Source organism: Lissotriton helveticus, chromosome 4_1 (assembly GCF_964261635.1).
Source record: "Lissotriton helveticus chromosome 4_1, aLisHel1.1, whole genome shotgun sequence".
Taxonomy (NCBI): domain Eukaryota; kingdom Metazoa; phylum Chordata; class Amphibia; order Caudata; family Salamandridae; genus Lissotriton; species Lissotriton helveticus.
This window is the reverse complement of record NC_136063.1, coordinates 2,007,608,828-2,007,622,824: the sequence shown is the minus strand read 5'-3', so window position 1 is coordinate 2,007,622,824 and position 13,997 is coordinate 2,007,608,828. Positions and strand designations below refer to the sequence as shown.

Here is a 13,997-nt window from a genome sequence, read left to right as displayed (position 1 = left end):
TCGTTATTTTTCGCTATTAAGGAATAGCAAAATGGGTTATTGATGCATCTGGGGGTTAGTGTATATATATAGATCCTGAGAGAGGCCACAGTGTTTATTTATTAAATAGAGAGAAAAACACAGTAGTAAAATGATACTTCACAGGCACCCAAGAAACAGGGAAATACTTCGCAGGCCTCTGTGAAATATGGGTTTCGTCATCATCATGGGAGTCTCACTCCTCTCTGCACATTTTTACTATTTCCCACTGGTTATTGAACACTATTATCGTGAAAGGTAAACACAATCTGAACATTCTAATTCCAACCTGAGCCTACAGTTAGATACACCTTGCAGAGAGCAGCTTTAACAACCTCTGTCACTTCTACTAATAATATGCATTTTTTAACAAAGCATTTTTTTCTAAAACGTATTGTTCTAATGTTCACATAACACAACATACACTGTTGTATCAAATGAGAAGCAAAAATAGCAAAAGGGTGTGCAAAAGATTTTCAGATAAGTAGCTTTGAAAGAAATCTATGAAAACGACTCCTGTTTATCCACAATGTGCCTTCTTTCTTCTTGAACAGGCGCATCCGGATGAGAAATGTCTTTGACATGAAGAGGAAGCGCCTTGGGGTGTTTATTTCGTGAGCACTTCCCGCCTCCTGCGTAGGAGAGCGTGAGCGAGGATCGCGCGCGGCTGGAGCCCGGGCTGCGGCTGGAACAGTTCGCCTCTTGTCTGTCCTCGGGGCTTATGTTGGAAGAGCCGGCCGCCTTGGCAGGCGCTGTGTTTTCACATGCATAGCGGGGGGAAACCTGGTCTGCAGATGGCCTCCTCGCGGCATCGACAACCGCACAAAGGCCGTCGAACTTTCTACTTCTACGCGAATTCCGTGAGTATGAGGCGCCCCATCCTCGACTGGTCGTTCTCTAGCTCAGCTGTGCTTGGTATTTGTGCAAGGGGTGTAAAAATGACCTCATGAACTGCCAGCATTAAAATGATGCTATCAAACGTATTTATTGTAACTGCTGTCTTATCTGAAACGGACTGATTTTTTTTTTTTATTAAGATGCCTCACCTAAAACAATGTTGTGGTCCTGCATGTATTTCTAATCTTCCAAATATTTTTTAAATGAAAGTTATGCAAAAACGCTCAAACAAGCCCACGTGTTATTATTTATGACCCTTTATTTTTCAAAAGCATATCAAATATTTACATGTGTGTTTCAGACATGTCAAATTTCTCTCTCTCGACGATTATAGACAGTTATAATAAAGGAAAATATTCTCTTATATTAAAAAGCGCACACTTTACACGAGCACATAGACAATTAGAAATACCCCTATTCATATATTTGCGTGCCCTCTTAGTTTTCAGAGTTGCACGGGGAGACTTCATAACATATCTTGGCCTTTAAGCTTGATCGAATTTCTCTTAAAGTTCCTGTACCTCTGTTTTACATAAATGTCCAAACCATCAATTAAGGGTCCTGCAAATTCATCCTGATATCAATATTCAATGGGTCAGTTAATGCTCCTTCATATCACTTCTGACGTCATTGCTGAGTTCATTAATTTCTACTCCTGCCCTTTGTTCTGGCACCTGTGATCTGACATCAAACGTTGAATCCATCAGTTCATGCTCCTGTGCTGTTCTGACATCAGTATTGTATCCATCAGTTCACGCTACTGCACTGCTGTTATGACATCAAATGTAGAATCCACCAGTTTATGCTCCTGTACCTCTGCTCTGACATCACTGTTGAATCCACCAGTTCATGGTACTGCACCTCTGCTCTGACATGACTGTTGAATCCCACAGTTCATGGTACTGTGCCTCTGTTTTGACATGACTGTTGAATCTAGCAGTTCATGGTACTGCACCTCTGCTCTGACATGCCTGTTGAATCCAGCAGTTCATGGTACTGTACCTCTGCTCTGACATGCCTGTTGAATCCACCAGTTTATGCTCCTGTACCTCTGCACTGACATCACTGTTGAATCCCGCAGTTCATGGTACTGCACCTGTTTTGACATGACTGTTGAATCCAGCAGTTTATGGTACTGCACCTCTGCTCTGACATCACTGTTGAATCCCGCAGTTCATGGTACTGCACCTGTTTTGACATGACTGTTGAATCCAGCAGTTTATGGTACTGCACTTCTGCTCTGACATGACTGTTGAATCCCACAGTTCATGGTACTGCTCCTCTGCTCTGACATCACTGTTGAATCTTGCAGTTCATGGTACTGCACCGGTTTTGACATGACTGTTGAATCCAGCAGTTCATGGTACTGCACCTCTGCTCTGACATGCCTGTTGAATCCAGCAGTTCATGGTACTGCACCTCTGCTCTGACATGCCTGTTGAATCCACCAGTTTATGCTCCTGTACCTCTGCACTGACATCACTGTTGAATCCCGCAGTTCATGGTACTGCACCTGTTTTGACATGACTGTTGAATCCAGCAGTTTATGGTACTGCACTTCTGCTCTGACATGACTGTTGAATCCCACAGTTCATGGTACTGCTCCTCTGCTCTGACATCACTGTTGAATCCCGCAGTTCATGGTACTGCACCGGTTTTGACATGACTGTTGAATCCCACAGTTCATGGTACTGCTCCTCTGCTCTGACATCACTGTTGAATCCAGCAGTTCATGGTACTGCACCTCTGCTCTGACATGACTGTTGAATCCATCAGTTCATGCTCCTGTGCTGTTCTGACATCAGTGTTGTATCCATCACTTCATGCTACTGCACCGTTGTTATGACATCAAATGTAGAATCCACCAGTTTATGCTCCTGCACCTCTGCTCTGACATGACTGTTGAATCCCGCAGTTCATGGTACTGCACCTCTCCTCTGACATGACTGTTGAATCCCGCAGTTCATGCTACTGCACCTCTGCTCTGACATCACTGTTGAATCCAGCAGTTCACGCTACTGCACATCTGCTTTGACATCAGTGTTGAATCCAGCAGTTCATGCTCCTGCACCTCTGCTCTGACATCACTGTTGAATCCCACAGTTCATGGTACTGCACCTCTGCTCTGACATGACTGTTGAATCCCACAGTTCATGGTACTGCACCTCTGCTCTGACATGACTGTTGAATCCCACAGTTCATGGTACTGTGCCTCTGTTTTGACATGACTGCTGAATCCATCAGTTCATGCTCCTGTGCTGTTCTGACATCAGTATTGTATCCATCAGTTCATGCTACTGCACCGCTGTTATGGCATCCAATGTAGAATCCACCAGTTCCTGCACCTGCACCTCTGCTCTGACATCACTGTTGAATCCAGCAGTTCACGCTACTGCACATCTGCTTTGACATCAGTGTTGAATCCAGCAGTTCATGGTACTGCACCTCTGCTCTGACATCACTGTTGAATGCAGCAGTTCATGCTCCTGCACCTCTGCTCTGACATCACTGTTGAATGCAGCAGTTCATGCTCCTGCACCTCTGCTCTGACATCACTGTTGAATCCAGCAGTTCACGCTACTGCACATCTGCTCTGACATCACTGTTGAATGCAGCAGTTCACGCTACTGCACCTCTGCTCTGACATCACTGTTGAGTCCAGCAGTTCACGCTACTGCACCTCTGCTCTGACATGACTGTTGAATCCAGCAGTTCATGCTACTGCACATCTGCTCTGACATCACTGTTGAATCCAGCAGTTTAGGCTACTGCACCTCTGCTCTGACATGACTGTTGAATCCAGCAGTTCATGCTACTGCACATCTACTCTGACACCACTGTTGAATCCAGCAGTTCATGCTCCTGCACCTCTGCTCTGACATCACTGTTGAATCCCACAGTTCATGGTACTGCACCTCTGCTCTGACATGACTGTTGAATCCAGCAGTTTAGGCTACTGCACCTCTGCTCTGACATGACTGTTGAATCCAGCAGTTCATGCTACTGCACATCTACTCTGACATCACTGTTGAATCCAGCAGTTTAGGCTACTGCACCTCTGCTCTGACATGACTGTTGAATCCAGCAGTTCATGCTACTGCACATCTGCTCTGACATCACTGTTGAATGCAGCAGTTCACGCTACTGCACCTCTGCTCTGACATCACTGTTGAGTCCAGCAGTTCACGCTACTGCACCTCTGCTCTGACATGACTGTTGAATCCAGCAGTTCATGCTACTGCACATCTGCTCTGACATCACTGTTGAATCCAGCAGTTTAGGCTACTGCACCTCTGCTCTGACATGACTGTTGAATCCAGCAGTTCATGCTACTGCACATCTACTCTGACACCACTGTTGAATCCAGCAGTTCATGCTACTTCACCTCTGTTTTGACATCACTGTTGAATCCACCAGTTCCTGCACCTGCACCTCTGCTCTGCCATCACTGTTGAATCCAGCAGTTCATTGTACTTCTCCTCTGCTGTGACATCAAATGTTGAATCCACCAGTTTGTGCTACTTTACCTCTGATGTGACATAAAATGTTGAATCCGCCAATGTGTGCTACTTCACCTCTGCTCTGACATCACCGTTGAATCCAGCAGTTCATGTTACTTCACCTCTGCTGTGACATCAACAGTTGAATCCAACAGTTTGTGCTCCTGCACTCTATTCTGATTTACTGTTAATTCCATCTGTTCATGCTGTTGCATTTTTGTTTCAGCAACAATGTTGAGCCCATCAGTTCATGCTCCTGCTGTTCGAACATCAATTTTGAATCCATCAGTTCATGCTACTGCACCTCTGTTCTGACATCACTTTAATCAGCTCTCGTTTCAGAATCCTGCTCTTACATCAATGTTCAGTCCATTAGATCATGCTACTGATCTATTCTGATAACCGTTCAATAGTCATATTCCTGCCAACTGTAATGATATCAATTTGCGGGCCATATGATAGCGTGCCTGTGTATGTGCAGGCATCAGAAGCCAGCGCATCTGTTCATCCTCCCGCACCCCTAGTCAGACATCGATGTAACCTCTTCCACTCTGCTAACTCATCAGCAACCAGACCTTTGTTTTATGCTTTTTCACTCTATTGCAGCTGAATCAAGCCCACCTGCATAAGCAAATCCACTCTATCACATCAGCACCCTGTCTATTGGCATTAGCTCCTCCTCTCTATAGCATCTCCACCCAGTCTATCAACGTAAGCTCCTCCACCCTGCTATCACATTAACACCCCGTTCATCGACTCATGCTATTTCACTCTCTCACAGCTACACCAAGTACATCGGTGAAAGTTCCCCAAGCCTGCTATCACACCAGCACCCAGTCCATCTGTCTAAACTGCCCCACGGTATCACTTCTACATCCTGCCCATCAACGTAAGCTCCTCCGTCCTGCTATCACACCAACACCCAGCTCATCGGCATCAGCTCCTCTACTGTATCACATCAGTACCCAGATCATCGGCGTAAGCTCCTCCACTCTATCACAACTGCACCCTGTCCATATAGGTAAGATCCTCCACCGTGCCGTCACGTCAGCTCCCAGTTCATCAGCGTAAGGTCCTCTACTGTGCTATGACATCATTACTTGTCCAACGGCTTACTCTCCTTCACTCTCTTGTGACGTCAGTATCGAGCAAATTGGTGCACGCTTTCCCACTATCTGTGACATTATCAGCTAGTTCATCAGTTTGTGCTATATTATAGGGTGGCATTGCTGTCTTGGGGGTAAGCTTGTCTATGCTAAATATGATAAAGACTATAGTGAAGAGAGCAGTGCCCCAACTAATCTCATGTTCACATCACTGCCGTTTCTGTTCTTGCGTCTTATAATATTATTTTGGTTTCCCGGTCTATCAGTTCTTGTACCTCTGTTAGGACATACGTGCACAATCTATCAGTTCTTGCGCCTTGATTAGGAGATAAGTGCACAATCTATCAGTTTTTGCACCTCTGTTAAGACACCAGTGCCCAGTCTATCATCAGTGCCCAGTATATCAGTTCTTGCACCTCTTTTAAGACATCAGTACCCAGCCTATCAGTTCTTGCACCCCTGTTAGGACATCAGTGCCCAGTCTATTAGTTCTTGCACCTCTGTTAGCGCATCAGTGCCCAATCTATCAGTTATTGCACCATGATTAGGACAGCAGTGTTCAATCTCTAAGTTAATGCACCTCTGTTAGAACATAAGTGCACAATCTATCAGTTCTTGCACCTTGATTAGGACATAAGTGCACAATCTATCAGTTTTTACACCTCTGTTAAGACATCAGTGCCCAGTCTATCATCAGTGCCCAGTCTATCAGTTCTTGCACCTCTTTTAAAACATCAGTACCCAGTCTATCCGTTTTTGCACCCCTGTTAGGACATCACTGCCCAATCTCTAAGTTTGTGCACCTCTGTTAGGACATAAGTACACAATCTATCAGTTCTTGTACCTCTGTTAAGACATCAGTACCCAGCCTATTAGTTCTTGCACCTCTGTTAGGGCATCAGTGCCCAATCTATCAGTTATTGCACCATGATTAGGACAGCAGTGTTCAATCTCTAAGTTAATGCACCTCTGTTAGAACATAAGTGGACAATCTATCAGTTATTGCACCTCTGTTAGGACATCAGTGCCCAAACAATGTATTCCTGCACTTGTTTTACAACAACAATGTCCACCCAATCAGTTGCTGGACCCCTGTTCAGATAACAGAGATCAAACTATCACTTCCTGAATATCTGTTGTGATTTCAGAGCCAAATCCTTTAAATCTGCTCCTGTGCCTCCGTTAGGAAATGTATGCCCATTCCATCATTTCCTGCACCTCTGGTGTGACGTCAGTAATTATCTGGCTCCTGTTCCTCTACTCCATAGAGTGCTTGATCCATCCATTCTACCCGTCTGATGTCAAATCAGGGTCCAGGTCATCACTTTCTAGTTTTGTACCTGTTCTGATTTCATTAACTCGAGCATATCCATTCCCCTCAGTTGTGACATGAGTTCTTGGGCCAACATTCATGCTCGTGCACCAGCTCCCACCCCAGCAATGCGTGGTCCTGACCTTGTGTTAAGAAGTCAGTGCCCAGTACATGCAGCTTGCACTTCTGCTGTGAAGTGTGATCAGTCCATCTCTCAGTCCTTCCGCAACCCTGTTGCAATGCCAGTGCTCAGTGTGTCATTCTATGCTCCTCGTCCTCTTTCCCATACATCAGTCCATGTTTCTGCTACATCAGTTCCCAGTCCATCAGTTAATATTTCTGCATTTGTGTTGACAGAAGTGGCCAGTGAAAGCTCTTGAACCTTTGCCGCGGCCTAAGCTCCCAGTCCGTCAGCTCATGTTTCTGATTCTGTGTTGCGACATCAGTCCATGGTCCTGCATCTGTGTTATGGCATCTGTCCATCCGTCTATGCACCTCTCACTCAGTTGTGACTTTGGTGCTCGGTGAATATGTGTGTGTGCTTCTGCACCTGTGCTATGGCACCAGTGCCCGTTAATGCTAAAGCGCCTATGTTGTGACATATGTGCTCTTCCATCATACCATGCCTCTCCTCCTCTTTTCAGGCATTAGTGCCCGGCCCATCAGTTCGTTCCCGTTCACCTATGATGTGGCCTGATTGATCATGCCATCATTTCAGGCTCTTGCGACTGTGTTATGGCATTAAGGCCCAGTCCCCGCTTCTGGGCCTATTTCCAGACATTAATGCACCTCTGTCTTTACTTAATGCTCACTCATCATTTACTGCTCCTGAACTGTAACTTAACTCAATGCATCAGTTCATGATCCTGTCCCTCTGTTGCGACATCAGGGCCCAGTCGATAAACTCCTGGTCCTGCACTTGTGCTGTGGCACCCTGCTCAAACATCTGTGTGTGACCTGCATCTGTACGGAAGCATCAGGTGGTCCCATTCCAGCAGGTCATGCCTGCCCACCTGTGTCCAGAGTTCAGTGGCCGGTTCATGCTCCTGCGCCTGTGCATTGATGGTAGTGCCAGTGGACTCTCCTGAATCACTATGTAGGACTAAGGGCTCAGCCATCACTCCATGCTCCTCCTTGTCTGTCATAAGAGCAGTGCCCACATCAGGCTCGAATGGCACTGATGTGACGTGTACTCACTCCATGAGATCATATGCCTATGCAGTAATACAAGTGCTAGTCTATCGGCTGGTGTTTCTGCCGCTTTTTTGTGACATCAGTGCTCAGTCGATCAATTCTTGCCCTTGTCAGTGCTCATCCGTCCCCATCCAGCGATCCAGGCCCTTACATCTTTGCTCGAGCATCAGTGCACAATACATCGGTTCTTGCTCCCGCACTAGTGTTGTGACATCAGGCACCAGTGCATGCTTCTGTAACTTTGTTGTGGCCTATTTATTCCATTGGTTTACGCTCTTCTTCCTGCCCTGTGACATTAGTGCCCTCTGGGTGCTTCTGTGCCTCCAGTGTTAGTGTCCAATCCTTCAGTTCGTGCTCCTGCAGCTCATTACCAGACAACGGTGCCCAGTCATTCAATCCGGGCTCCAGAATCAGTGTTGTGACATCAGGTGCCAGTGCATGCTTCTGTACCTTTGTTGTGACCTATTTATTCCATTGGTTTATGCTCTGCTACTTGCCCTGTGGCATCAGTGTCCTTTGCATGATTTTGTGCATCCAGTGTAAGTGACCAGTCCTTCAGTTCATGGTCCTGAACCGGTGGTGTGACATCAGGTATTAGTGCATGCTTCTGTGCCTTTGTTGTGACCTATTTATTCCATTGGTTTATGCTCTTGCACCAGCATTGTGGCATCAGTGTCCTTTGCATGCTTTTGTGCATCCAGTGTAAGAGACCAGTCCTTCAGTTCATGCTTCTGCACCAGTGTTGACACATCAGGTACCAGTGCATGCTTCTGTGCCTTTGTTGTGGCCTATATATTCCATTATTTTACGTTCTTGTACCAGCCCAGTGGCATCAGTGTCCTTTGCATGCTTTTGTGCATCCAGTGTAAGTGACCAGTCCTTCAGTTCATGGTCCTGAACCGGTGGTGTGACATCAGGTATTAGTGCATGCTTCTGTGCCTTTGTTGTGACCTATTTATTCCATTGGTTTATGCTCTTGCACCAGCATTGTGGCATCAGTGTCCTTTGCATGCTTTTGTGCATCCAGTGTAAGAGACCAGTCCTTCAGTTCATGCTTCTGCACCAGTGTTGACACATCAGGTACCAGTGCATGCTTCTGTGCCTTTGTTGTGGCCTATATATTCCATTATTTTACGTTCTTGTACCAGCCCAGTGGCATCAGTGTCCTTTGCATGCTTTTGTGCATCCAGTGTAAGTGACCAGTCCTTCAGTTCATGCTTCTGCACCAGTGTTGACACATCAGGTACCAGTGCATGCTTCTGTGCCTTTGTTGTGGCCTATATATTCCATTATTTTACGTTCTTGTACCAGCCCAGTGGCATCAGTGTCCTTTGCATGCTTTTGTGCATCCAGTGTAAGTGACCAGCCCTTCAGTTCATGCTTCTGCACCAGTGCATGCTTCTGTGCCTTTGTTGTGGCCTATGTATTGCATTGGTTTATGCTCTTGCACCAGCATTGTGGCATCAGTGTCCTTTGCATGCTTTTGTGCATCCAGTGTAAGTGACCAGTCCTTCAGTTCATGCTCCTGCACCAGTGTTGTGACATCAGGTACCAGTGCATGCTTCTGTGCCTTTGTTGTGGCCTATGTATTGCATTGGTTTATGCTCTTGCACCAGCATTGTGGCATCAGTGTCCTTTGCATGCTTTTGTACATCCATTGTAAGAGACCGGTCCTTCAGTTCCTGCTCCTGCACCAGTGTTGACACATCAGGTACCAGTGCATTCTTCTGTACCTTTGTTGTAGCCTATATATTCCATTATTTTACGTTCGTGTACCAGCCTTGTGGCATCAGTGTCCTTTGCATGCTTTTGTGCATCCAGTCCAAGTGACCAATCCTTCAGTTGGAGCCCATGCAGCTCATACCAGACATCTGTGCCCAGTCATTCAATCCTTGCTCCAGAACCAGTGTTGTTACATCAGGTACCAATGCATGCTTCTGCACCTTTGCTATTTTTCCTAAGAATTGCATCCCTTGGTTCACGCTCTTGTACCTGCACTGTGGCATCAGTGTCCTTTGCAAGTGATCAGTCCTTCAGTTGGTACCTATGCAGCTCGTACCAGGTGCCAGGGCCCAGTCCTTCGCCCATGTTGCTGCCCCTCTGCTGTGCCACCAGTGCTCAGTCAATGGCTCAAGACTCCTGCAGCCGTTTAATGTCGGCAGTGCCCAGTCCATTAGTTGCTTCTCGTTCACCTGTGCTATGGTATCACTACTCTGTCCTGCTATAGTGACAAAAGTGCAAGAACGAAAAAATCACAACTAGTTTAATAACAAAAATCCCACCGACAAGCGCACAGAGACGTCCACATCACTCACAGCCCCGGTTCAATGATGTCTCACATGCCTGATCACCTACTGTGAACACCCACGAAGGGTGAGCGACAGGCAGCTTTGCAAGAGACTCAATAACAACGAAATGTACATTAAAAAACACACTCGTTATGTCAGTCCAATTGTTATTATTTCTCACTTGCATGGGACAGCCGCCAGCCTAGTGTGATAAAACATCAAGAGAAACTACAGTATTGCTGAAGTACTTGATAAGGAACATTTTGAATATTTGAACAACTGATTCGCTGCAGTTAAAGTCCCATCCATTGTTAAGGTTAAAGTGTCTTTAAAAAAGCAGAACATTTGGGATTTCGGGCTAATCCACTCCAGCAGCCATCTCGTGAACAGAGCACGGTCTTCCTTCCACACAACCGTCGCACCAGTATAGTAATGATATAGTAAAGTGTCTAGCGTGGAAGCCCGTCCCCCTGGAGCGAGCGATCTATCCATCCATCCATCCATCCATCCACCCACCCACCCACCTACCTACCTATCTATCTATCTATCTGTCTCTCTGTCTCTCTGTCTATCTGTCTCTCTGTCTATCTATCTCTTATCTGTTTAATGATAGCTATCGCTCCGTATCCAGCAATCAAAATATTTCTCTTTATCAATAACTCGTTCTCTCTAACTATGTGTGTATCAATCTATCTCTCGATTTAACTACACATCTGTTTATCTTTAAATGTATCTATTTTTCTAGGACTTGGCTGTCTGTATCGTGCATCTGGCATCTGTAAATGTATTTTACTTAAAAAAGCGCATTCGTGTTTGTGATTTATTTTGTGTTTGTACTACGCACAGTCTGCTAGTAGTATCTGCCTATTTGTCTTTGTTCAGAGAGAAGACGGTGCTTGTTGGGGTATTAGGAACAACATTCGTGTATTTTACATATGAGTGACCTAAGAGGGAATGATAAAGCCCTCCGTTTCACGTGCTGGTGGCACAAGTGCCTGTAGTGTGCTTGGAGGACCGGCTGTCGGGTGCACTCACCCTGATTCCCCCAGCTAGTGTCCGCAGTCGTGTTATGCTGACACACACCACCTTCTCGTGCCCCTGCTTGATAGAGGTTGTGTCAACGCGGGCAGCCTTATCGATCCAAGAACCTGTCCCAAGAGCAGACGCCAGAGCTCAGACCGCTTTATTGAGACATGCAAAACTTCACGGGATCCACCCTCAGGCCACCCACCTGCAGGGATTGAAAGGAAGCATCAGCGCTTCCTTCCTTCTTGCGGATCCCACAGCGCAGCTCTCCGCGGGATGCGTAAAGCGCGCAAACCAGGCGCGCAGAGGAGCGCCGTGCGCACGGGTCTTGGAACGGTTTGAGCCGCCGCAATTGCTGATTACACATTTCCACGCATCACACTGCTGAGTGCAGTGAGAGAGGTAGACATCCCTGTAACAGCACGCATCTTTCAGTCTGTCAGGTCAATCTGAATTGTTCCTTAAGAATTCGTGCAACTGCCAGACGGTGAGCGCAGTGTCTGCAGCGGTGCTGCGACAACCTCTGAAGTAAACACACAAAAGAATCCGGTACCGCTACGTGTACCGCATGCTCCTGTCACAACACCGGGGCGCGCAGCATTAAATCACGCGCTGCTAACGCAGAGAGGCAGAGAGCGGCTCGCTCAGGAGGCAGCAAGTTGAGCAGCGTTAATGCTCTTTAACAATACTGTCCCACGTGTTTGTTTCCAGAGATTATCCGAACAATAATCCGCGCAGTTACAAGTGAACGCTCGTGCAATATGGCAAACGTGGGCGACAGCAGCTTAATAACTCAACTAATAAACATTGTTACATCAGAGATTCAATTAAAGGCCCTCCCCGCAGGCCTGCAGCGCTGAGGAGTGACACATTTACACCAAGCGGACACGCGGGCACCGTAGTGCGTCTCTTAGAAGACATCTGGTAAATAACAGGGGTGTCCCCTGAGGACACTACAGCGCGGTACCCTCGGGCTCCAGGGCTTCAACTTTCTGCCCCCTGCACTTGACACTTCCTTCCCTGTGCATCTGTTCCGAGTGACCCTGGTCTGCTGCCGACAAACACTGCCCACAGCTCTTTCTCTAGTCTTTGCACACAAATGTCACATTTCAAGCAATGCAGGTGTAATATGGACAGTTTGCTACAGCGACCTGCGATAAAGAAAAAAACACAACGTGGACATCCAACTGAAACAAGAATTACATTAAAGCAAGTTCAGCAGCGCAGTGATAAACCAAGACAGAGGCGAGGCGGCCGAACACAGCAACAGTATACAGCTGGCACTTACGGAGCACAGGCGCTGCATTATGCGCCACTCGCGACTTCTATAGCACGCCTATCCGTGAGAACAAACACGCAAACACCAATGCGAGTACTTTTCGACAACTTTAACAGAGTCTCTGCAGGAGCATTAAAGAACCAGAGTCAAGTGAATTCATTGTAAAGCCAAAATACAACTGTAACACCATTTCACACCGTCCCAGACCCCACCAAAGCAGCTAACTCAGGGGTGCTGCCCTCTGGCAGACGAAGCTGTTCTCCATCCCAGGCACAGCGCATCCTCCCGAGCACATCTGTACTTGGAGGGTGACTGCTGGCCCCTCGGGAAGACCTGTGCTGGTCGCTAACGGTGGTGCGGCATGAGCAATGTGGCTGCCGTACGTGGCACAGGCAGCACCTCCCACCCACCATGTCTTTCCGAGGCACAGAGCCCCTTGGGACCCAGCACAATTAGTGCCATCCACTATGGCAACTTCTGCGCGGATGAACCGGCTGCGCAGCGAGCTGAGCGTTCCCGGGAGCGGGCAGCGCACGACAAAGGGAATGCAAGCACGGCGCGCAGGATGCGCAGCAGAGGCGCTGTGCCACCTACCACGGCTGCTCCAGGTCCCAGTCTCGGATAAAGTCGAACAGATCCATCTCGGCTGGGGGCAGCGCTGTCCCCCGGCGCCAGGGCTCGCAGGCTGCATGCAGGAAGCGGCGGTGAGGATCGCGCCCGGTGTCCTGAGTGCTCCGAGCCCCCCGCACAACGCTCCGCTACCACAGCTGCGATCCCTCCCCCCGGCTGCCAGCACAGCAGCAGCAGCACCGTCAGACGACCAGCTAGCTCTTGGGTAGCAATGGGAAAATGCACAAGGCAGAGGCGGCCGCGGGGAGGAGGAGGCGGAGCCAGCCGCAAATCGAGAACTGGAGACTGAAGAACGGTGGCCTGGAGCGCACAGGAGCACAGGGTCTGAGACAGCGCGCACGACCCGAGATCCAGCCCGGGCTTTGATGCCGGGCCAGGTGCTGGCTGTCAAAATCAGCTGCTGGGACAGGGTTCTCTAAGAAGGGGTCGGGTCACGGGCGGGGTCATGGCTCGGCCGCTCGGGGCGTCACTGATAGGGGCGCAGTCAGTCTCCATCAACACATAGCGCAAGTGTCCAGAGCGCCGAGAAGCCAGCGCGCTTCATTCACTCGCCTACACCTGTAGAAGCGAAGTGGGTTCAACTGGGCATTGTCTAGTGTCCTTATTTAACTATTGGAAGGAAAACGTACCGATTGCACGTCTGAAACGGAAACGTGAGCTGGTGCATTAAGTCGTACAGATGTAGACGGACAGATTACATAACGCGTGTACACGTCTTTCAGGGTGACACTTCTATAGCCACGGAAA

At 47.8% G+C, this 13,997-nt stretch overlaps 1 protein-coding gene across 1 annotated transcript in view; it reads right to left on the bottom strand.

The window, feature by feature from the left end:
* AFF2 (ALF transcription elongation factor 2) overlaps positions 1-13,460 on the bottom strand; it is a 971,857-nt gene extending 958,397 nt beyond the window's left edge. The window contains exon 1 of the mRNA XM_078688633.1: positions 13,215-13,460. Within this exon, the coding sequence (XP_078544759.1) occupies positions 13,215-13,261 (47 nt within the window). The 5' untranslated portion in view covers positions 13,262-13,460. The remainder of the gene's footprint in view (positions 1-13,214) is intronic.
* Between the last annotated feature and the right edge of the window lie 537 nt (positions 13,461-13,997).